General features: G+C 35.1%; 1 protein-coding gene across 8 annotated transcripts in view; it reads left to right on the top strand.

Moving 5' to 3' along the window:
• The window catches only part of LOC139520839 (sodium/potassium/calcium exchanger Nckx30C-like), a 105145-nt gene extending 79857 nt beyond the window's left edge, over positions 1 to 25288 (top strand). For all 8 annotated transcript variants that reach the window (XM_071313821.1, XM_071313823.1, XM_071313820.1 and 5 more), the window contains 2 exons: positions 12613 to 12749; positions 20895 to 25288. In XM_071313821.1, the coding sequence (XP_071169922.1) occupies positions 12613 to 12749; positions 20895 to 21138 (381 nt within the window). In that variant the 3' untranslated portion in view covers positions 21139 to 25288. The remainder of the gene's footprint in view (positions 1 to 12612; positions 12750 to 20894) is intronic.
• Positions 25289 to 27167: the final 1879 nt, after the last annotated feature.

A 27167-nucleotide genomic window follows, 5' to 3' on the forward strand; every position in this document is an offset into this window, starting at 1 on the left:
GGCAGAACCATAGGAATACAAGATGAGGTCAGTAACTTACATTGGTTAGGGCTATGTTAGGCTATATACTCCTACCTCATGCTCTGGTGTCCGGCCACAGTGGGCAAAACCATAGGAATACAAGATGAGGTCAGTAAACTTACATTGGTTAGGGCTATGTTAGGCTATATACTCCTACCTCATGCTCTGGTGGGTGGCCACAGTGGGCAGAACCATAGGAATACAAGATGAGGTCAGTAACTTACATTGTTTAGAGCTATGTTAGGCTATATATACTCCTACCTCATGCTCTGGTGGGCAGCCACAGTGGGCAGAACCATAGGAATCCAAGATGAGGTCAGTAACTTACATTGGTTAGGGCTATGTTAGGCTATATACTCCTACCTCATGCTCTGGTGGGCGGCCACAGTGGGCAGAACCATAGGAATCCAAGATGAGGTCAGTAACTTACATTGGTTAGGGCTATGTTAGGCTATATATACTCCTACCTCATGCTCTGGTGGGCGGCCACAGTGGGCAGAACCATAGGAATCCAAGATGAGGTCAGTAACTTACATTGGTTAGGGCTATGTTAGGCTATATACTCCTACCTCATGCTCTGGTGGGCGGCCACAGTGGGCAGAACCATAGGAATCCAAGGTGAGGTCAGTAACTTACATTGTTTAGGGCTATGTTAGGCTATATACTCCTACCTCATGCTCTGGTGGGCGGCCACAGTGGGCAGAACCATAGGAATCCAAGATGAGGTCAGTAACTTACATTGGTTAGGGCTATGTTAGGCTATATATACTCCTACCTCATGCTCTGGTGGGTGGCCACAGTGGGCAGAACCATAGGAATACAAGGTGAGGTCAGTAACTTACATTGGTTAGGGCTATGTTAGGCTATATACTCCTACCTCATGCTCTGGTGGGCGGCCACAGTGGGCAAAACCATAGGAATCCAAGATGAGGTCAGTAACTTACATTGGTTAGGGCTATGTTAGGCTATATACTCCTACCTCATGCTCTGGTGGGTGGCCACAGTGGGCAGAACCATAGGAATACAAGGTGAGATCAGTAACTTACATTGGTTAGGGCTATGTTAGGCTATATACTCCTACCTCATGCTCTGGTGGGCGGCCACAGTGGGCAGAACCATAGGAATACAAGGTGAGGTCAGTAACTTACATTGGTTAGGGCTATGTTAGGCTATATACTCCTACCTCATGCTCTGGTGGGCGGCCACAGTGGGCAGAACCATAGGAATACAAGATGAGGTCAGTAACTTACATTGGTTAGGGCTATGTTAGGCTATATACTCCTACCTCATGCTCTGGTGGGCGGCCATAGTGGGCAGAACCATAGGAATACAAGGTGAGGTCAGTAACTTACATTGGTTAGAGCCATGTTAGGCTATATACTCCTACCTCATGCTCTGGTGGGCGGCCACAGTGGGCAGAACCATAGGAATCCAAGATGAGGTCAGTAACTTACATTGGTTAGGGCTATGTTAGGCTATATACTCCTACCTCATGCTCTGGTGGGCGGCCACAGTGGGCAGAACCATAGGAATCCAAGATGAGGTCAGTAACTTACATTGGTTAGGGCTATGTTAGGCTATATATACTCCTACCTCATGCTCTGGTGGGCGGCCACAGTGGGCAGAACCATAGAAATCCAAGATGAGGTCAGTAACTTACATTGGTTAGGGCTATGTTAGGCTATATACTCCTACCTCATGCTCTGGTGGGCGGCCACAGTGGGCAAAACCATAGGAATCCAAGATGAGGTCAGTAACTTACATTGGTTAGGGCTATGTTAGGCTATATACTCCTACCTCATGCTCTGGTGGGCGGCCACAGTGGGCAGAACCATAGGAATCCAAGATGAGGTCAGTAACTTACATTGGTTAGGGCTATGTTAGGCTATATACTCCTACCTCATGCTCTGGTGGGCGGCCACAGTGGGCAGAACCATAGGAATCCAAGATGAGGTCAGTAACTTACATTGGTTAGGGCTATGTTAGGCTATATACTCCTACCTCATGCTCTGGTGGGCGGCCACAGTGGGCAGAACCATAGGAATCCAAGATGAGGTCAGTAACTTACATTGGTTAGGGCTATGTTAGGCTATATACTCCTACCTCATGCTCTGGTGGGCGGCCACAGTGGGCAGAACCATAGGAATCCAAGATGAGTTCAGTAACTTACATTGGTTAGGGCTATGTTAGGCTATATACTCCTACCTCATGCTCTGGTGGGCGGCCACAGTGGGCAGAACCATAGGAATCCAAGATGAGGTCAGTAACTTACATTGTTTAGGGCTATGTTAGGCTATATACTCCTACCTCATGCTCTGGTGGGTGGCCACAGTGGGCAGAACCATAGGAATCCAAGGTGAGGTCAGTAACTTACATTGTTTAGGGCTATGTTAGGCTATATACTCCTACCTCATGCTCTGGTGGGCGGCCACAGTGGGCAGAACCATAGGAATCCAAGATGAGGTCAGTAACTTACATTGGTTAGGGCTATGTTAGGCTATATATACTCCTACCTCATGCTCTGGTGGGCTGCCACAGTGGGCAGAACCATAGGAATACAAGATGAGGTCAGTAACTTACATTGGTTAGGGCTATGTTAGGCTATATACTCCTACCTCATGCTCTGGTGGGCAGCCACAGTGGGCAAAACCATAGGAATACAAGATGAGGTCAGTAACTTACATTGGTTAGGGCTATGTTAGGCTATATACTCCTACCTCATGCTCTGGTGGGCGGCCACAGTGGGCAGAACCATAGGAATCCAAGGTGAGGTCAGTAACTTACATTGTTTAGGGCTATGTTAGGCTATATACTCCTACCTCATGCTCTGGTGGGCGGCCACAGTGGGCAGAACCATAGGAATCCAAGATGAGGTCAGTAACTTACATTGGTTAGGGCTATGTTAGGCTATATATACTCCTACCTCATGCTCTGGTGGGCGGCCACAGTGGGCAGAACCATAGGAATCCAAGATGAGGTCAGTAACTTACATTGTTTAGGGCTATGTTAGGCTATATACTCCTACCTCATGCTCTGGTGGGCAGCCACAGTGGGCAAAACCATAGGAATACAAGATGAGGTCAGTAACTTACATTGGTTAGGGCTATGTTAGGCTATATACTCCTACCTCATGCTCTGGTGGGCGGCCACAGTGGGCAGAACCATAGGAATCCAAGATGAGGTCAGTAACTTACATTGGTTAGAGCTATGTTAGGCTATATATACTCCTACCTCATGCTCTGGTGGGCGGCCACAGTGGGCAGAACCATAGGAATCCAAGATGAGGTCAGTAACTTACATTGGTTAGGGCTATGTTAGGCTATATACTCCTACCTCATGCTCTGGTGGGCGGCCACAGTGGGCAGAACCATAGGAATCCAAGGTGAGGTCAGTAACTTACATTGGTTAGGGCTATGTTAGGCTATATACTCCTACCTCATGCTCTGGTGGGCGGCCACAGTGGGCAGAACCATAGGAATCCAAGATGAGGTCAGTAACTTACATTGGTTAGGGCTATGTTAGGCTATATACTCCTACCTCATGCTCTGGTGGGCGGCCACAGTGGGCAGAACCATAGGAATCCAAGATGAGGTCAGTAACTTACATTGGTTAGGGCTATGTTAGGCTATATACTCCTACCTCATGCTCTGGTGGGCGGCCACAGTGGGCAGAACCATAGGAATCCAAGATGAGGTCAGTAACTTACATTGGTTAGGGCTATGTTAGGCTATATACTCCTACCTCATGCTCTGGTGGGCTGCCATAGTGGGCAGAACCATAGGAATCCAAGATGAGGTCAGTAACTTACATTGGTTAGGGCTATGTTAGGCTATATACTCCTACCTCATGCTCTGGTGGGCGGCCACAGTGGGCAGAACCATAGGAATCCAAGATGAGGTCAGTAACTTACATTGGTTAGGGCTATGTTAGGCTATATACTCCTACCTCATGCTCTGGTGGGCGGCCACAGTGGGCAGAACCATAGGAATCCAAGATGAGGTCAGTAACTTACATTGGTTAGGGCTATGTTAGGCTATATACTCCTACCTCATGCTCTGGTGGGCGGCCATAGTGGGCAGAACCATAGGAATACAAGATGAGGTCAGTAACTTACATTGGTTAGGGCTATGTTAGGCTATATATACTCCTACCTCATGCTCTGGTGGGCGGCCACAGTGGGCAGAACCATAGGAATCCAAGGTGAGGTCAGTAACTTACATTGGTTAGGGCTATGTTAGGCTATATACTCCTACCTCATGCTCTGGTGGGCTGCCATATTGGGCAGAACCATAGGAATCCAAGATGAGGTCAGTAACTTACATTGGTTAGGGCTATGTTAGGCTATATACTCCTACCTCATGCTCTGGTGGGCGGCCACAGTGGGCAGAACCATAGGAATCCAAGATGAGGTCAGTAACTTACATTGGTTAGGGCTATGTTAGGCTATATACTCCTACCTCATGCTCTGGTGGGCGGCCACAGTGGGCAGAACCATAGGAATCCAAGATGAGGTCATTAACTTACATTGGTTAGGGCTATGTTAGGCTATATACTCCTACCTCATGCTCTGGTGGGCTGCCACAGTGGGCAGAACCATAGGAATCCAAGATGAGGTCAGTAACTTACATTGGTTAGGGCTATGTTAGGCTATATACTCCTACCTCATGCTCTGGTGGGCGGCCACAGTGGGCAGAACCATAGGAATACAAGATGAGGTCAGTAACTTACATTGGTTAGGGCTATGTTAGGCTATATACTCCTACCTCATGCTCTGGTGGGCGGCCACAGTGGGCAGAACCATAGGAATACAAGGTGAGGTCAGTAACTTACATTGGTTAGGGCTATGTTAGGCTATATATACTCCTACCTCATGCTCTGGTGGGCGGCCACAGTGGGCAGAACCATAGGAATCCAAGATGAGGTCAGTAACTTACATTGGTTAGGGCTATGTTAGGCTATATACTCCTACCTCATGCTCTGGTGGGCTGCCACAGTGGGCAGAACCATAGGAATCCAAGGTGAGGTCAGTAACTTACATTGTTTAGGGCTATGTTAGGCTATATATACTCCTACCTCATGCTCTGGTGGGCGGCCACAGTGGGCAGAACCATAGGAATCCAAGATGAGGTCAGTAACTTACATTGGTTAGGGCTATGTTAGGCTATATACTCCTACCTCATGCTCTGGTGGGCAGCCACAGTGGGCAGAACCATAGGAATCCAAGATGAGGTCAGTAACTTACATTGGTTAGGGCTATGTTAGGCTATATACTCCTACCTTATGCTCTGGTGGGCGGCCACAGTGGGCAGAACCATAGGAATCCAAGATGAGGTCAGTAACTTACATTGGTTAGGGCTATGTTAGGCTATATATACTCCTACCTTATGCTCTGGTGGGCGGCCACAGTGGGCAGAACCATAGGAATCCAAGGTGAGGTCAGTAACTTACATTGGTTAGGGCTATGTTAGGCTATATACTCCTACCTCATGCTCTGGTGGGCGGCCACAGTGGGCAGAACCATAGGAATCCAAGATGAGGTCAGTAACTTACATTGGTTAGGGCTATGTTAGGCTATATACTCCTACCTCATGCTCTGGTGGGCGGCCACAGTGGGCAGAACCATAGGAATCCAAGGTGAGGTCAGTAACTTACATTGGTTAGGGCTATGTTAGGCTATATACTCCTACCTCATGCTCTGGTGGGCGGCCACAGTGGGCAGAACCATAGGAATACAAGATGAGGTCAGTAACTTACATTGGTTAGGGCTATGTTAGGCTATATACTCCTACCTCATGCTCTGGTGGGTGGCCACAGTGGGCAGAACCATAGAAATCCAAGATGAGGTCAGTAACTTACATTGTTTAGGGCTATGTTAGGCTATATACTCCTACCTCATGCTCTGGTGGGCTGCCACAGTGGGCAGAACCATAGGAATCCAAGATGAGGTCAGTAAACTTACATTGGTTAGGGCTATGTTAGGCTATATACTCCTACCTCATGCTCTGGTGGGCGGCCACAGTGGGCAGAACCATAGAAATCCAAGATGAGGTCAGTAACTTACATTGGTTAGGGCTATGTTAGGCTATATACTCCTACCTCATGCTCTGGTGGGCGGCCACAGTGGGCAGAACCATAGGAATCCAAGATGAGGTCAGTAACTTACATTGGTTAGGGCTATGTTAGGCTATATACTCCTACCTCATGCTCTGGTGGGCGGCCACAGTGGGCAGAACCATAGGAATCCAAGATGAGGTCAGTAACTTACATTGGTTAGAGCCATGTTAGGCTATATACTCCTACCTCATGCTCTGGTGGGCGGCCACAGTGGGCAGAACCATAGGAATCCAAGATGAGGTCAGTAACTTACATTGGTTAGAGCCATGTTAGGCTATATACTCCTACCTCATGCTCTGGTGGGCGGCCACAGTGGGCAGAATCATAGGAATACAATATGAGGTCAGTAACTAGATATAGGAAGATGTGGTATGAGTGCTAATGAGACATCTCTCCATCTAAATAGCAATTTATAAAAGTAAACCATTATAGGTCTCGGTAAAGCCTTCAACATAGAGCCTTGGCTCACACAGAACAGCAAGCTATAAAGGGCCCCAAAAATTTAGTAATGTAAAACCATTCAAACGGGAAAAACAACGTTCTAATCTATATAAAAATGAGAAACCTACATTGTTAGGGCCATGTTATGCTGTTATAGTGATGGTTTTAGTCAGATATGTTTGTCTTGCACAGAATTGTATTAATATGTAAAAGAAGCACCCTAAAGAACAACCTTTACAGCAGAAATTTAAAATGTCATAAAAGTTTTTGAAGTTTGTTAACACTGAATGCATGGATCTACAGTACAGACAACATTTCTGGTCAATATGCTTCTCTTCCATTATAGAAATATCAAATAATGAGAAATTGATTGAAACAATTAATCAAAGATATCATTGGTTGCTGACGTGCTGTATGTCATATCTGTGTTTTGGTTTATTGGTTTTTCATAAATCAAGCCTTTGGTTTTTTCATATTTTATCAGAGGTTGTGTGGCTTTTATAGTCTACTGGTACTTTATATTGTAGATTTTGCTCATTGTTGAAGGTTGTACACTGACTAATAACTGCTTAAATCCACTTTATTTGAATTATTGTCTCATTTCAAATTAATAGCACATTTCCTTATTTTATATAAATAACTGAGTATTCCTGATTCTTTAGTTTTGGTTGTTAAAGTGATGTAGTAATCTGATATCATTTTTAGCTCACCTGGCCTGAAGGGCCAAGTGAGCTTTTCCCATCACTTTACGTCCGTCGTCCGTCGTCGTCCGTCGTCGTCCTGCGTCCGTCGTCGTTAACTTTTACAAAAATCTTCTCCTCTGAAACTACTGGGCCAAATTAATCCAAACTTGGCCACAATCATCATTGGGGTATCTAGTTTAAAAAATGTGTGGCTTGACCCGGCCAACCAACCAAGATGGCCGCCATGGCTAAAAATAGACCATAGGGGTAAAATGCAGTTTTTGGCTTATAACTCAAAAACCAAAGCATTTAGAGCAAATCTGACATGGGGTAAAATTGTTTATCAGGTCAAGATCTATCTGCCCTGAAATTTTCAGATGAATCGGACAACCCTTGTTGGGTTGCTGCCCCTGAATTGGTAATTTTAAGGAAATTTTGCTGTTTTTGGTTATTATCTTGAATACTATTAAAGATAGAGATAAACTGTAAACAGCAATAATGTTCAGCAAAGTAAGATTTACAAATAAGTGAACTTGACCGAAATGGTCAGTTGACCCCTTTATGAGTTATTGCCCTTTATAGTCAATTTTTAACCATTTTTCGTAAATCTTAGTAATCTTTTACAAAAATCTTCTCCTCTGAAACTACTGGGCCAAATTAATCCAAACTTGGCCACAGTCATCTTTGGGGTATCTAGTTTAAAAATTGTGTGGCGTGACCCGGCCAACCAACCAAGATGGCCACCATGGCTAAAAATAGAACATAGGGGTTAAATGCAGTTTTTGGCTTATAACTCAAAATCCAAAGCATTTAGAGCAAATCTGACATGTAGTAAAATTGTTTATCAGGTCAAGATCTATCTACCCTGAAATTGTCAGATGAATCGGACAACCCGTTGTTGGGTTGCTGCCCCTGAATAGGTAATTTTAAGGAAATTTTGCTGTTTTTGGTTATTACCTTGAATATTATTATAGATAGAAATAAACTGTAAACTGCAATAATGTTCAGCATAGTAAGATTTACAAATAAGTCAACATGACCGAAATGGTCAGTTGACCCCTTTAGGAGTTATTGCCCTTTATAGTCAATTTTTAACAATTTTCATAAAACTTCTAAATTTTTACTAACATTTTCCACTGAAACTTCTGGGCCAAGTTCAATATAGATAGAAATAATTGTTAGCCGCAAGAATGTTCAGTAAAGTAAAATGTACATACACATCACCATCACCAAAACACAATTTTGTCATGAATCCATCTGTGTCCATTGTTTAATATTCACATAGACCAAGGTGAGCGACACAGGCTCTTTAGAGCCTCTAGTTCCTGTTGTTATTGTTGAATCCATAGGGAGAGCCCCATTGTCACCCTGAATATATATGATATATATATATACTATTTACCATCAAGAATATGTATAATATATATACTATTTACCATCAAGAATATGTATGATATATACATGTATACTATTTACCATCAAGAATATGTATGATATATATACTATTTACCATCAAGAATATGTATGATGTATATACTATTTACCATCAAACAATTCATCAATGTTTTCTTGTATTGATTCAGACAAAAGTTGATTGTAAAAATAAGTTGTATGATTGTGACAATTGTCAATACTTATTTGCAAGCATATGCTTAGCAAATTTAAATGCTGAAAAATGTATTTGCCAAATTTCTTTTCAAAAGAACAATGCGCCATTTAAACCTAAAGACAATTTACTTCCTTTTATCCTTAAATTGGTGAATAATTCTTTTATTTGATTGTTCTCAGCTGTGAACTCATCATTACGATTCTTGTTAGTGTTAACATTGCCCAATCTCCGGCGACCTTGGGATTGACTAATTATTTGATGTCTCTTATTTAGTGTTAATGATCATCAATTTCTTATTTAACAGTTGAACACAAATAATTTTGATACCCTATTACAGATGGCCTTGTCGTTTTATAAGAATGCAACCAAACAATATCAGTTAATAAAAAGACAAATGTGAAGGTCACCATATTTTAAATTGTTTGCCAAATTGAAAACTGACTTTTAACTGAAATAACACATAGTTAACTAGGGTATGAAAATTAATTAATTGCTTAACCTTAACCTAGTTATTGGATGTGATCAATATATTATAGATCACACTATAAGAGGATGGTAAGAGATCATATTTATGGCCTATAAACAAACCTTAGTTATTATAGAATCAGGAAGTAGGTCAACAACGGAGCCTAACGAATACTTTATAATTTACAATCATGGTAGGTCAACATGGAGCCTAACGAATCCTTTATAATATACAATCATTGTAGGATATGATTTATTGACATTCAATACACAGAATATCAGCCAATCAAAATTTGTTTTGTAATTAATATGGTTTTATTATCATTGTTTTATTCATTAGTTAAAAAAACAAGGAAAATTGAAGACAATCAAAAGCAGTCAGGAAAATGTAAATGGAGAAAAACAAAGTCAACAGTCATGTGCAGTTCTACAAAATTACTCAGAGGGCATTACATAAACAACTAAACGCAGAGCAATATAAACACCCACTAAAATTTGTGTTTGATATTGTCTTTGTAACAAACCATTAAACTTCACACTAGCTTCTATTGCTATAACGTTCCGAAATCAGAGAAAATGATTAAACTCAAAGACGAGATTGACTTCATTGAAATAAAAGCCTTGTTTTTAAATTTCCTATAGGGAACAAACATTACATTATTGTAGTATTAAACCAATTTTGAAGACGTTCTGCCTTCTTCTGTTTCTTTATTTTTCATTTCAACTACATGACAGACATTTTTATATGACCGCAAAAATTAAAAATTTTTGGTCCTATATTGGTATCATGTCGTCGTTGTCGTCAGCGTCGTCCGAAGACAGATTGTTTCCGGATAATAACTTTTGAATAAGTAAAAAGAAATCATTAAATTTTAACACAATGTTTATAACCACAAAAGGAAGCTTGGGATTGATTTTGGGAGTTATGGTCCCAACGGTTTAGGAATTAGGGGCCTAAAGGGGCCAAAAACAGCATTTATCTAGTTTCAGGACAAAAAGTTGTGTATTAGTATTTTTAATTGTTCTGATATTGTACCACAATGTTTAATACCATGAGTAGAAGGTTGGGATTTATTTCAAGGGGTTATTTGGCAAACAGTCTAGGAATTAAGGGCCAAAAAGGGGCCAAAAACAAACATTTTTGTAGTTTCTTTTTCAATCATTAAGATGTTATTAATTTATTAAATAAAATAAAATGGCAACATTATATGGAAATATATATAAGTTCAATTTAGTGAAAACTTCCATAAAGCTAAGAAGGTTTATAAATGACTTGCTATAGAAACTGTACTCACTATAAATAGCAACTTTTGGCCAATTTTGGATCAAGCAAAAAGGTGATGAACAAAGTTTGTTCCTTGTAAAAGCAGTTGGTGTATAAACTCTGTAAGCAGTTTGTAAAAATTCATTTAATGCAGTGAGATTTTAAATGAATATTGTTTGGAATAATAGAAAATCCAACTTAAGCTTTCATGGTGAAGAGATTTTGTTAAATTGAAGTATCAAAATAGAAATTGTATTAAAATGAAATTCTGTGTTGTTAAGGACAATTGAATAAATAACGACTAGAAAATTCCATTATGGTTCATGCTAGTAAGTACTTGAACTATCTGTCATCAGTCTTAAAATTGGATAAACAATTATAAACAAATAATCAGTTTCAGAAAAATATGTTATCCAGTTTCAGTTCAAAATAATACTGGGTACAACATAGCAATTAGTCCAAAACTTCAAAAAAACTGAATTCTAAGAATAATCATAGAATCAATTTTGTTGAATAACAGCAAAAAAAAAAAGAAGAGACATTCAATTAAAATTTCTACAAACAGCATGTTTAATGGTAGTAGTTAGTTTTGATACATTTAAAGAATAATTATGCAAATCATGACAGAACTTAAATGGACCTTAGATTTTCTCTTCCCTTTCAAAAAGTTAAGATCTGGGATTCCCAATTAAACCAAAAAAATGTAAACTGAATTGCCATCAGATAAAAACATTTCACACCATTGCTATCAATAATTGATTTTATTGAAGAAAAACATTTTAATTGATATGAAAATGGAAGATAAGAATGACATAATGGGCTGTCTCCATGTTCTAAGATTATCACAGTCAGAATTATTGGGTTGTTGTCAAACATTTCAATTAAATGGAAAACGTATTAAAAACTTTAATGGATTTTTGTATTGTACACTCAAACAAGGATTGTTGTGTGTCGGTGAACTTTATAAGTTGGCATGGTGTTATTAGCAACTCCTAAGCAGAACAATTTTCAAAAACAATTAAGCATTATAATTACTTTCTAACATGGATAGAATGATTGATTGCTAGTTGCTTAACGTCCAGTCTAACATTGCTTGATTGATTGCTGGTTGCTTAACGTCCAGTCTAACATTAGATGATTGATCGCTGGTTGCTTAATGTCCAGTCTAACATTGCTTGATTGATTGCTAGTTGCTTAACGTCCAGTATAACATGGACATCTGGGTTTCTTACTCCTGGTTTCAGTTGCATATATTCTATCTTCTAATTCCCTTACTGTGTCATCAGTCTAATAGGTTATTCAACTGTATTGTTGTCTAAATAATGGGTTTTATAGCATCAGGTATCAGTGCCCTTGATTCTATTTTACCTGTATTGTTTTTAGACATTTGGTTTGATAATAACAGCAGGTACTAGTGCCCTTGACTTTATTTTCCTGTCATGTTTTTAGATAAGTTTGACAATAAAAGCAGCAGGTACCAGTGCCCTTGACTTTATTTTACCTGTCCTTTTTTCGATAATGAGTTTGCCAATAAAAACAGCAGGTACCATGCAGTGTACTCAACTTCAATGTAACTGTCATGTTTTTAAGATAATGAGTTGATAATAAAAGCAACAGGTACCAGTGCCATTGGCTTTATTTTACCTGTCATGTTTTTAGATAATGAGTCTTGCAATAATAGCAAGCAACAGGTACCAGTGCCCTTGCCTTTAATTTAATATTACCTGTCGTTTTTTAGATAATGGATCTGACAAAAATGTCAACAAAAACCAGTGGCCTTGATTTTGTATTACCTGTAATTTTTAAGACAATGGGTCTGACAATAATGGTTACAGGTATCAATGCCTAGTACTCTTGATTTGATTTTACCTGTTATATTTTAGGTAATGGGTATGACAATAATAGCAGCAGGTACTAGTTCTCTTGATTTTGATTTAAGACAATGAGTCAGACAATAATAGTTACAGGTACCAATGTCCAGTACCCTTGATTTTATTTTAACTGTTATATTTTAGATAATGGGTCTGACAATAATAGCAGCTGGTACCAGTATCCCTGATCTCATCACCAGTGTAATAGTAGCTAAAAAAGGATTTGGAGACATGGCTGTATCCAGTTCAGTGGGAAGCAATATTTTTGATATTACAGTAGGGTAAGATAAATTAGTAATTGTTCACCTTAGAATATCGTACCCTGCTAAATGTTCCTTCATCCAAGCATATCTTGGATGTGCAGGATGAAGGTCATTCTTAGAATATGAGCCTGAGGCTCGAAAGTAATGAATTAGCTTTACTTCTCTATGAGGGGTGAAGCTTACATATAATATCTCTGTTTAAAGAAACAAACTATATAACCACCTATAGCTGGCCAGTGACCTTGACCCTAGTATATAAGCACCTGTTCCATAATAACTTGTCATAATTTAAAGCAAGTTTGTGTCACCAAATATAAAACCCAGTGGAAAAGGGTGGGTCTGACTGATAATCCCTAGGGTGGGAATTAATTACTTTCGAGCCTCAGGCTCATATTCTAAGAATGACCTTCATCCTGCACATCCAAGATATGCTTGGATGAAGGAACATTCTTATTCATATTTCGCCTTCGGTCTCAAGTAATGAATTAGCTTGTTTAAAGTGTAGACACAAACTAAAAACAATTTTTATATAAATGCCAACATTTAATAAAGGATAAAAATCACAAGATCATCCAGTAACTACAACTGAAGAAAAGTGTTTTAGTACTGATATTATTTACTTTCCTGTTATAGAACTTGTAAAAAGTTTTACCATATGTCCAGACAAAACTGTTGCCATAATGTCCTTAATAGAACATCCTGAAGCTAAATGCACTTATGAAGAGGTTCCTCCAAATGAGTTAACCTTAAAACCTCGGATAAAATTAGAACTCTCTCTAACTATCTAAACTTTACGAAAAGACTTAGATGAATTCTCTCACCTATTTTGTACACAAAACATGATAAATCATTGTCTTAATCAACACAAAGTTTTGGTTTATCAAAACCTTTGATCACCTCATTAGGTAAACTAACTAACAGATCTAGTATTTTTCAAAAACTCATGTATATGAAAAAATAAAGTGCCATGTCTCTGAATGAAAGACATAGAATGTAAATCTACAGCTGATAAAGATAGTACTTCAAGGCAGATGTAGTCAAGGCAAATAAAGACACAAGTATAAAAGACAGTTTCAATGTTAAATACTCCAATGAATATTAAGAACTTAAAAAAGATAGTGCTAAAATTCATCTCCCAAGTGAAAGAGTATCTAACTCTTCAATTGCAGATTCAGGTTTAAGCAACCTTCCACAAATACATGTAGTAAACAAACAAATTCAGTAAAATCTATTTCTTAAAGGATAAAGTCTGTTTCAACATAGACCAAGAAAAATTCACATTAAACATGCTGAATATGAAAAGCTTGTGTTTTACAAAAATTTCAATAATCCGTGACTAACATCCTTTTTAGATGGTGATAAGGAATTGGTTCTCTAATTGAACACACCAAATAATGAAATTTCTCAAAAAAATATTGATAATGCTTGATTATAGATGCATGGTCTTCAAGATGAAGTGTAAATATATTTTACAAATGATTCTGAAATCTCCTGTTTATATTAAAGTGATTTCTGAGTATAATACACACGTTTTTACCCTACTGCACAATCAACCCTTCAGGTGTTGGTTCACTTTAATTTTTTACAATATACAGTTAAATTAAGTCTCTTCCTGACGGAAAGACATTATCTTCAGTATGTAACATTGTTACTAATTTTTATGCTTAACAGTTTAACTGGCAAATAAATTAAAATTGGTCTTAGCAAAGAAAACCAACTCTGAGCAAGCCAAAAAGGATAATCAAAAGAGCCTTCTGAACTTTATCACTAATAATTTTCTTTATAAATATCCCCAACAATGAAAAAGATGGGAAAACATAAGGTCATAATTCTGATCATGAAAATAAAAACATCTCTGAAAGGAGCTTGTTGGTCAAAAGACAACGAAGTAATTATCTACAGATTGAAAATGAAAACGTAATAACAACAAAACAAATATATCTTCTTTCAATTGACATCCTTTTGAATCTGTAAATTTTTTAGACATATGATAAGCATCAAAAATTTTCTTACCAGGAATATAAAGAGCTGTGATAAAAATGTTCTTTCTTGAACACCAAGCCCAAATAATGAAATATTTGTAGTAAGCATGTTAAGTGACAAAGAGGTTACACCTCCTATTGCATAATAAAAGCTACTGAAATTGTATCTTCTGATTGTATAACTCTCTGTGACTAAAACTTTTTCTCCAGAAGAATATTATAGCCAACAATACTATGAAATCTATATGAAATGAGTGCATACTCTTAAAGAAGCTCCGTCTACCAACAGAAACATTTTCTTCAAATTTGGATCCCAAATCCTTATGTCAGAGGAATCTGGTACAACCCAAAAACTTATTTGGATGGGTCTATAAATCAAATTTTTAATTTCTGATTTTAAATTGTTAAAAAATTTCACCTATTGATGATAATAAACACTGTAACAACTATACAGTGTTTCAACATTATTTCTCGCCATGTTTCTGCAATGTAACATTCCCATGCATGCCACAGATACTGCATTAAAAGCATTCATCACAAGACCAATAAATGATGTAAAACATCTATAATACCGTTACACAATTCTATTTAAAAAGAATTTCCCAAGGGAGATAATTTTACCATTTCTCATCTGTCAGAAAAAACTTAAATAGCTCAGTATCAATAATGAGACAAAGGAAAACAATGTGCTTCCAAGGAATGAGTACCAACTTCTCAAAATCTTTCTGAAGCACAGCTTATCAAGCATTTGCACCACTTCTTCTGTATTCACAATACAATCATCTAAACTCTGATCCATAATAAATTATAATCATCAATGTATAAACTATAGCATGTATATACTTCAAGTGACATTATTTCATAAATACATAGACAGGTTTTAAAACCTTAGTAAAAACTCTTGATGCAGAAGCCAATCCAAAACAAAAAAACATAAATATCATATCAATGTCTTTTCCACATAAATCAGGAAATTGTGATATAAACATAAATGATACTTAAATATGCATCTGTGAGATCTATAGATGTTAGCTCTATCTATATATATATATATATATATAGATAATTATTCTAAAGAATTACATCTAAACAAAAGATAAATGGTCCTGCTCCAAATGCTGATAAGCCACAAACTTAGTTTGTTTTAATTTTTCAAATAGATACAGGCCTTGAAGACCAATCTTTCTTAGGAACCAAGAAAATATAGGAAATAAACTGATTTTCCATTGATCGATCAACCTTTTAAATAGCTCTCTTAGCTATCAATTTTTGGACTTCTGAAATTAATTCATCCTTATGAAAGGTGAAATGTATTTAATTCAAAAAGGATAAACCTTGTGGTACATGATTAAAAATAATTTTATAACCATTTCTTAATAAATCTAATATCAATAGATCATTAGTAACATTTTCCAAATCATAATATTTAAGTTATCTACTGTATATATAGCAACTGGTTGAGAAATGTGACCTCTTTGAGATTCTCTGTTCCCTTTTTGGAAACGTCTCCCTCTCAATGAAGGGAATTGCCTACTACATGTAGTATAGTCGCCCTGTTGACCAACAGAGCCTCTGCAGTTAAAAAACTGATATTGCCTTTCCCATAACAGCTGGTAGTAAATTAATTGCTAGACCTGGAACCTCTTCCAAGGAATCTATAATTTGCTAAGAATCTTTGTATAAACACTAAGTTTGCTTTTTGCAATCATAACTAGAAATGTGATAAAGCAACTATCACAACAGAATTACAAATAAGTTTTATCATCTAAATATTTCTGAGCATCTCCTATGGGTTTAACCAGAAAACCATGGTAAAACAAACAAATATAATTTTACAATAAAATCCTTGTATTATCAAGATCCAATGGCTCATTCCTACAACAAGAAATAGCAAACTCAACAATAGGGGTGATGATCAACCCCTTAATAAAGTATCTCTGGGTTTCCTGCATCTTTGAAACCACAGAGTGGGCCTGTCTAGGCATTGCCATTTCGATTTTTTAATTATCCTAGACACACTAGGATTGTCACAGTTCTCAGTGTGATAGTATTTCCTCTAAGAACTTTATATATTCCTGATTTTATCAAAATCATGATTAAACTGTTCAACAAACAGGATGAGATAATGGACCATTAATCTCACTAAAAGAAGCCTTAAAGGCTTCTGAAAACCTTAATGCAGGATCAAAAGACCTTAATGCAGGATCAAAAGACGTATCAAATTCAACTCCGGCTGGACTATCATCAGCCATGGCACATACTCCAAAAGGAGGTACATACACCGTATCAATTCAGTAGATAAGATCAAAATTTAGAACTAAATCTTCATTAAAGTAAGCCTCTAATGGCAAAAATTCAAATATAGCAGCAGGTTTCTCTACAAACTCTGCTAGAGTTGAAGGCAGTGAAACTGTCTCAAACCTCATGATTCATACAGGTTCTTTAATACATTAATAATAAATAGTAAATGTATCAATATACATGCCTATCTAAATCTCAACAGCACTTTCGTTAGAAACAATCACAAATCAAGTAGATTTTGAAGTTATACAAGTAACACTAGATTTTAAAACTTACTTTTTACAGGTTCTGTTGCTTTGTCAATTATTTCCAATTGCCATGCCATTATGATCTATTATAAAACTACTAGGTTTTATAACTGTTTAAGAAGAGGATTTATTCAAAATACCTCTTGTATTCCTATTAAATTTATCATCTTTAATTTCTAAAACATTCCAGAGGTGATGAAAATCATAACCATCACCCTTGTAAGTGTAAACATCATTCTAAACATCTTGCAAAAACAATACATTTGCATAAACAAATTCAGCCATTGTAATACAAAAATGTGTACCTGTGCAGGTAAAACACGTGTAAATTGTGAAAAGTACTCACGACCTTCAGATGAATAGAAATACTTTTAAATATCTACCTGTTTAACAAACAGGAGTATGAATTAAGTAACAAATGTGCTATTAGGCAAAAACTTAATGAATATATAAAATTGTCATACATCGTAGACAATAAAATATTTAATTAATTTCCATGAACACTTGTCATACATCGTAGACAAGAAATTTTTAAATTCATTTCCATCAACAATTGTCATACATCGTAGACAATTGAGGAATTATTATTTGTAAATAACAAAATAACATTAGAACTTGTCGTACATCGTAGACAAGTTAATGTAACTTTAATAACTTTCTGCCAAATTTAAGATAAAAATAAAATAACTAAAAAGAACTTATGTGAAGTGTTCACTTCAACCCTCTAGAAAAATAATGACAAGTTATTATGGAACAGGTGCTTATATACTAGGGTCAAGGTCACTGGCCAGCTATAGGTGGTTATATAGTTTGTTTCTTTAAACAGAGATATTATATGTAAGCTTCACCCCTCATAGAGAAGTAAAGCTAATTCATTACTTGAGACCGAAGGCGAAATATGAATAAGAATTATACATGTATATCATAATGCTTGTAGCACAGTGATAAATACAGGTTTGTTGCACATTGATATCATAAAATATCAGCCCACAAGCCACACCTGATCAACTGCTTCATATTATTTACATATACTGATTCATTGTTAGAATATTTTCATGAATAAAAACTATTTAAACTATTAAATAGCCCAAAAATACAATTGGTATATATCAATGAGACAATAACTCAGCTATATATATATATAATCCAAACAAATTCAAACATCTACAGTTACCTCTGAGGTTTTACATTTAAATGTATGGTATATTCTCCCCCCTTTAAGTTTAACAACTTTATCCTTTTAAAACTTTTAAAAACATATCTCTACAGGTCACCGTATTACATTCAATTATAATGGTCACACACTCTAACCATGTGGTAATTTTTAAATCATCCTGACCAAAATTATGATTTATAAAATTAAACAGGTTTTTAGCTCACCTGGCCTAAAAGGCCATGTGAGCTTTTCTCATCACTTGGCGTCCGTCGTCGTCGTCGTCGTCGTCGTCGACGTCGTCGTCGTCGTCGTCGTCTGTCGTCGTTAACAATTTTTCAAACATCTTCTCCTCTGAAACTACTGAATGGATTTGAATGAAACTTAACATGATTGTTCCTTAGTATATCCTGCACAAAATGTGCGCTTCGATTTTTGATCCGTCAAAAAACATGGCCGCCGTTACTTAAAATAGAACATAGGGGTCAAATGCAGTTTTTGGCTTATATCTCAAAAACGAAAGCATTTAGAGCAAATCTGACATGGGGTAAAAATGTTCATTAGGTCAAGATCTATCAGCCCTGAAATTTTCAGATGAATCAAACAAACCATTGTTGGGTTGCTGCCACTTAATTGGTAATTTTAAGGAAATTTTGCAGTTTTTGGTCATTATCTTGAATATTATTATAGATAAAGATAAACTGTAAACAGCAAAAAAGATCAGCAAAGTAAGATCTACAAATAAGTTAATATGACCAAAATTGTCAATTGACCCCTTAAGGTGTTATTGTCCTTTAATGACAATTTTTCACAATTTGTTCATCATATTTGCTAACTTTAAAAAATCTTCTCCTCTGAAACTACTGAATGGATTTGGTTAAAACTTAGCATGATTGTTCCTTAGATTATCCTGCACAAAGTGTGTGCTTTGATTTTTGATCCGTCAAAAAACATGGCCGCCGTTACTTAAAATAGAACATAGGGGTCAAATGCAGTTTTTGGCTTATATCTCAAAAACGAAAGCATTTAGAGCAAATCTGACATGGAGTAAAAATGTTCATTAGGTCAAGATCTATCAGCCCTGAAATTTTCAGATGAATCAAACAAACCATTGTTGGGTTGCTGCCACTTAATTGGTAATTTTAAGGAAATTTAGCAGTTTTTGGTCATTATCTTGAATATTATTATAGATAAAGATAAACTGTAAACAGCAAAAAAGATCAGCAAAGTAAGATCTACAAATAAGTTAATATGACCAAAATTGTCAATTGACCCCTTAAGGTGTTATTGTCCTTTAATGACAATTTTTCACAATTTGTTCATCATATTTGCTAACTTTAAAAAATCTTCTCCTCTGAAACTACTGAATGGATTTGGTTAAAACTTAGCATGATTGTTCCTTAGATTATCCTGCACAAAGTGTGTGCTTTGATTTTTGATCCGTCAAAAAACATGGCCGCCGTTACTTAAAATAGAACATAGGGGTCAAATGCAGTTTTTGGCTTATATCTCAAAAACGAAAGCATTAAGAGCAAATCTGACATGAAGTAAAAATGTTCATTAGATCAACATCTATCAGCCCTGATATTTTCAGATGAATCAAACATCCAATTGTTGGGTTGCTGCCACTTAATTGGTAATTTTAAGGAAATTTTGCAGTTTTTGGTCATTATCTTGAATATTATTATAGATAAAGATAAACTGTAAACAGCAAATATGATCAGCATAGTAAGATCTACAAATAAGTCAATTTGACCAAAATTGTCAATTGACCTCTTTAGGAGTTATTGCCCTTTAAAGACTTTTTTCACAATTTGTTCATCATGTTGACTTACTTTAAAAAATCTTCTCTTATGAAACTGCTGTATCAATTTCAGCCAAACTTAGGCTAAATGAATTTCAGAGTTTCAGAGTATCTAGTATAAATTTTATATTTCATTTCCTTGTATGTCAAGAAACATAGCTCCTATGGCTAAAATAGAACATAGGAGAAAATGATTTTTTTTTGCTTTTGAAGAAAATAGGACGATTCAAAGAACATTTAAATAAATTGAAAAGCCAAAATAATCATTGATGAGAGATTAAACCAAAAAAATTCAGGTGAGCGATTCAGGCTCTTGAGAGCCTCTTGTTTTTAATCGACACTGAAATAAACAAATTAAATACATAGATATGATATCTACCATGGAAATATTTTAAATAAGCAGATATATATTTGTCAGAATTTAAATTGTTTGGACAGCACCCCCATTCAATATCAGCCAAAAAAACAAGTTGGAGAAAAAGCATACATAATAAAAACAATCCTCCTGATAGTACCAAAACATGTCAAATTCATTAAATTACTGTAGCAATCCCTAAAGTGTTGTTGTTTTTACTGCATTCAAACTAAGAATCAAAGTATTTAAAAAAAAATAAGTTGTAACCATAAACTGATGAAGGACTTTTCTGTAAAAGACTTTATCTTACTCCTTTTCAGATTGCCGATACCTTGGTTAATATATTTAGCCATCAATGGAGGAGTGGTTGATGTGAATAGTAACGGACTTGTTTGTTCCATTTTCTTGTTATTTGTTATGCTCATCACTGTGATTGCTACAATAGCTGTATCGAAGTGGAAAATGAGTAAACCATTAGGAGGGTCAATGTTAGTACTGTATGTGGTTTTCGTTGTTCTTAGTGTGCTGTTAGAGGTCAGTGTCATTAAATGTCCTGTTACTTGAGAGACAATACAGAAGACTGAAGACGGCAAGGACAGTCATCATAAAGAGTAGTTATAGATAACTACAAAACATTTAAGTTGGACTATCATTTTATTTATGAGGCTGTGATCAACGGTTACATGTAAACTGATAGCATCATTAGTTACACTGTGTCCTCAAAAAGTTGATGGATAGAAACAGTCCTGTAATACAGTAAACAGCAATAGTTACTCTAGCCTCATAAAGAAGATGAAAAGAAACATTGACCATAACAGTGTTATATAACATCACCAATAGTTATGTCCTTGTAAAATTCACGAAAAGTAATACAGCGTTACAACATAATATACCGGTAACAGCACCATGTGACAGCACCATGTGACAGCACCACCTTCTGTGTAGATAACAATTAAATACCATTTTTGTTATTGTTAATTCTGTTACATTAATCACTAAGCACCAATATTATTCATGTCACTGTATATCAAATATGAAAGATACTTTGGGGATTTTTTTTTGCTGCCTTGGAAATTTTACAATTTTTTAGTCTGTAGCACTAAAGTATTTGGTAAAAAAAAATATAAGAGGTTTCTGGTCAAAGACTCAGTAGAAATTTCATCTGAATGTTAAATAAACACTTTACACAAGTTTCGTTCTAATTTGATATAATTGTCATCTCTTCTTTCCATTTACGAATAATCCATTTCCCAAATCATGTCTGGAGACAGAAAGCATACATCCATCCATATCAATGTTTTTTTCTTAAATTTCTCAAATTCTCAATACAGTTCAGAAGTCCATTAATACATTTAAACTGAAAATTTGATCAACAATGCTTTTTATCACTGTGTTAAAAAATTTACATTCCATGAAAGTTTTGTTTCCAGAGGGTGTTTGTATTGTGGTAATAATAAAAAAAACCTAACAATTCCAACTTTACTATACTTTTCTTTTTGAATTAGAGGAAAGGAATTTTTCGTGAAAACAAATTTTTATTGCAGAAAGTTGGAATTTATTTCCAATAAGAGTTAAAAGTTAATAAAAAATTCACTGAAGAAGAATTCTTTTCTCAGAAACAAAGGAAATTTAAATAAAATTGTCTTATATAAACAATTTAAGGATTTTAGATGTAAAGGAAGAATTTGTGTATTTACCAGAAATATTGATAAAATTATTTAATAAACGGTAAAGGGCTCAATTTTATATTTTTATTACACTAAAAATCTTTGTATAGTACGTATATATATGTATTGTAAGTGAGTAGTGGCAGGTTTACATACAATGTCCTTAGCAACTACAAAAAATTCCTGAAAAACTAACGAAACAATCACCTTATTAGTCATGTCATGATCATCAACCATCAAATGTATATTTTAGCCATTATGATTTTCTGTATTTCATATGACCAATTTCTTTTTTTTACCAGCCAAAAATGTCAGTTTTTTTTTTCTGAAACTCAGTGAATGCAGAAGGAGAACAAATTTGAAAATTCGCCCTTTTTCAATTTTTACACATTAAATGCTGATTGTTTTTTGTGACTCAACAGACATTAAGAATAACAATTTATTATGAAATCTTCATTTTGTTGTTATTTTCGATAAAATTTAAGCAATAGTACACCAAAACTGACTGGAAAGGAGAGAAAACCTTCTTATAGTCTTGCAATGTCATTTTTCATTTGTAAAGTTAAAAAAATGCATTTATTACAAATATATGTGAAAGATAAATCTGTAGTCGATTGTACTAGCACAATTTATGTATATAAATACTGCACTTGTGTTTATTTACCATTTTTTCTTTAAATAGCCAAATTATAGAACCAATACCATGTATTTTATCTTTTAGTACAATGTAACAGTTTATAGGATTTGACTTAAGTCTTATTCATTTTTTTTCAATTATTTTTCAGTTTTTGTTATAACACAGTACAATTTATTGATTTCAGCATTTAAGTTATATCCTATTTTGTACTATGACTTGTTTTGTTTTTCTTAAACATATGTTTGTCCATTGATACCTTTTTGTTATCCAAAGGAGTTGGGTTCATTAAATCATGATTTTGGGCCTATAAATCTGATTGTTTTTTTCACTGCGGTGAAAATTTAATGAATACATATGTTTAAATGTCCAATAATTTCAGTAAAAACATCACACATTTAGCAATCAGTACATACATATAAAATAATCATCTGAAAGTATTTTTCAAGACAGTATATTTGGTGATGAACTTCAAGAAGTATATAAGGTCTGTTATTTCGTTCAAAATATTGGAATATCAAGATTGCACACACTGGTGTGTCCTGTCTGCTTTACCGACCACTATCCCTATGTCCAGCTTTCCACGGGCTCGATAAAAACTGGTGTTATTTTCACATTTTATATTATTTGTTTTATTTATGAAAGAAATAGAATGATATATAGTCTACTCTTTTAGTGGCGAAATATCAAAATACAAAGATAGATGTTTGTTACTCACTAATTATTTTGACCTTATAGGTTAATGCTCATTTTAGTTTGTACAGTATTATTTAATTCTAAGTCAATTTATTTTTTATATAACTTTTTTATTTCTGTAGAATGTCTTTTCTTGTCATATTGTCAGGAAAAACATTTAATAAATGTGTATTTTTGTCATCTAATATTGTCTAAAGCATTTTTTTAATACTTTTTGTAATTTTTTCAAATGTGACATTCTTGTTTTTAACATTGAAGTTTTATTAACTTAATTTTTAAACCAAACCTAGTTATGAGCAGTGATTGGTTAAATCTAATTATATTTGTCATTTAGGTCCACAGAATAATTTTTAATTATTTGGTCTTAGATGCTTACATTTTACTAAATTTAAAGTCCTTTTAAACTATCACACAATTAAAGAGAAAAAATAAATAGCAAAATGAAAGAAAAAGAAATGCTAATAACTATGATCTTTATACCTTATAAATTAGAGGCTCTATGCTGAATATTTTATATATTATATTGATATACTCTACAAAGTATTGCATTCATTTACTTTGTTTTAAAACCTTGTTATTGTTTATTGCCTTTTTTGTAGATTTTATTATCTAGTGCTGGTTTGCTGGAGGAGATTCATGTATATAGGTTGTTATTTAATTATGTCTGACCAAGGTTTTTTTTTATGGACATAAAAACAAATAATTTATTGAAATATGAACTATTTTGTAATAATAATTGAAATGTGAACCATTCGTTCGTAGGGGTAATATTAGAAGTGTGTCAAACATTTATTTTATGGTTTTACATAGATATGATGTATAGATTGTTTTATTACTTTTTGATAAGAATGCCTGGTTGAATTATTGGTTTCCCAAAAATCAATGGAAACTCAACTTACTTAATTCTAATTGTCTAAGCCATACAATAGACTTTTTAAAGCAATTTGACCAATATTTTTCAACATTAACTTTTTGTGAACCATCAGAGTAAAAGGATGGGTGATTCTGAGGTTATTAATTGAAAACATTTTGCAATGAGATTTTTAAATGCTGGTTTGTACACTTGTAAATTTAAGCCATAGAAATTCATCCAGCTTCCTAAACCTTCTTGCACCTTGGTATTCAAAAAACAACTGTGTTTCTTTTCACAAAAAAAATCTTATGATAAAAATTGATTGTATGTTAGCCTTCTTATATCGATATACTAAAATGCTCATGGCTTACAACTAATTTTTCTCTCTAAATTTATTTTGAAAAGACTAGCTGATCATTATAATAAATCATAATAATCAAATAGATGTTGGAAGATTTTTGCTGATGAAAATGTTAACTAACATCATTTCTCAGAGAGTATAGAATAATTTGATCAATTTTCAAAGATTTACTTTCTACTTGTATTGGTAGAGGTATATCAATAATTAAAGAGCAATAAACAGCTAGAATCTTATCCTGAAATTTTTATTCTTAAAGCTCTCAAAAAAAGTTTAAAAAAAAAATTATTTAAAAAAGCTTTTATTTCAATTATTTATATTGTTTCCATCATGTCCATGGTAATAATAGCTATATTGAGCCAAAGTGCACCCTGTGTTAGTACAGTGTTTTGTTTGAATTGTTTGTTATATTTGTTTATTATTGACCATGACTTGTGATTATGTGATATTAATTGTTTTTCTCCGTCCGTTATCATTAAAGTTTTTTTTAGAGAACCTTGATATAATTGTTTGTTTTCTATTCCTTAAGACATTTTGCCAGACCATCTCTTTATCCTTTGTCCAAAGTCCATTGACTTAAAATCATCAGCCATAAACTTTGAATACTGTGGATTCATTAATATTCGTTGGATACCAATTATCGTGGATTTCATGGGTTCAGTAAAACCATGAATTTAAATGTTTAACAAATTACAAATTTTCTACGGGATTGTATGTAGACTTTGCTAAAACCAAGAAATCCAATACCCACTATTATCGGACCACAGATGAATTATCACGTTGTGATTAGTTAAATGCCGTCACATGGTGACCCCCTATGAGACCGTATGGGGTTAGTAAGTTTCATATGGGGTTCATGACATGTTAATGGCGACGTCATCTATTAATGTTGTTGTGTTTCATTGTTTATTTTTAAACAAAACACGGCAGAAAAGTCCAGCGTCCGATAAATTCGTTATACGGTTAACTACTGACCCCCTACGGATCCATAGAGGGTGAATAAAATTCATAGAGGACTCGGCCTCCGGCCTCACCCCCTATGGATTTTACTAACCCTCTATGGATCTGTACGGGGTCAGTAGCGAACCATATAACTTATAATAGTCAATTTTTCATTAAACCATGAAAATTGATACCCATGAAAATAAATAAATCCACTGTACTAATTAGAACAAATCGTGATAGGAAAACATGTAATATAGAATAATTAAATATACACTAGTATTCACATCATCTTTAGATAAGATTTTTTTTATATTTTATGAAACTTAGAAAAAGGCAAAAAAGTAAAACTTATAGAACATTTTGTGTCAAGTCAATACAAAACAAGGATGTTTTCATAGTACACAGATGTCCTACTTGCACTGTCATTTTCTATGTTCAGTGGACAGTGATATTGGGGTCAAAAATTGGCATTAAAATTATAAAGATCATATCATTGAATACATGTGTGATTGGACTTTCAACTTCATAAAAAACTACCTTCACCAAAAATTTAACCTGAAGCAGAACAGAATCTTTTCGATGTTCAGTTGACCATGAAATTGGGGTAAAAACTCTAACTTGGCATTAACATTTCAAAGATCAAATCTTAGGGAGCATGTGCACTAAGTTTCAGGTTGATTGGACTTCAACTTCATCAAAAACTACCTTGGCTCATTTTTTTTTACCCGAAGCGACCAAAAACTTGAATCTGATGCAGGACATTATAATTTACTATGTTAAGTAGACCATGAAATTTGGGTGAAAACTCTGATTTAGCATTAAATTTGAAAGATGTTATCATAGGGAACGTGTGTAAGAAGTGTCAAGTTGATTGGACTTCAACTTCACCAAAATCTACCTTGACATACCAGTCTACACTGACCTTGCAAGGACTGTATAGCCAGTCCAGGTCGTTATAAACTCACATCATCATAGACGGATGAATGAACGAACGAAAAACATAATGTCCATAAGAAGGGCATAAAAATACATCCAGGACAGTGCATAGCTTTATCTCTTTTTGAATCATTGCTTAAAGATATACATAAGACTTGATCTGTGAAGAATGAAGTCTACAGTATGAATTATCATCAACAAAGTGGTCATTGTAAAAACAATCCAGATCATTAAAAGAGGGGCAACAGATACCAGAGTGACAGTCAAACTCATAGATCGAAAATAAACTGACAACGCCATGGTTAAACAAGAAAAAGACAAACAGGCAATTGATAGTACACAAGACACAACATAGAAAACTAAAGACTAAGCAACACGAACCACACCAAAACCTTGTGATTATCACAGGTGTTCGGGAAGGGTAACCAGATCCTGCTCTACATGTGGCACTCGTCTTGTTGCTTATGTCATTACAAACCCAGTAAACAGTCTTAATTCGTTGGT

This window comes from Mytilus edulis, chromosome 4, assembly GCF_963676685.1.
Source record: "Mytilus edulis chromosome 4, xbMytEdul2.2, whole genome shotgun sequence".
Classification (NCBI taxonomy): domain Eukaryota; kingdom Metazoa; phylum Mollusca; class Bivalvia; order Mytilida; family Mytilidae; genus Mytilus; species Mytilus edulis.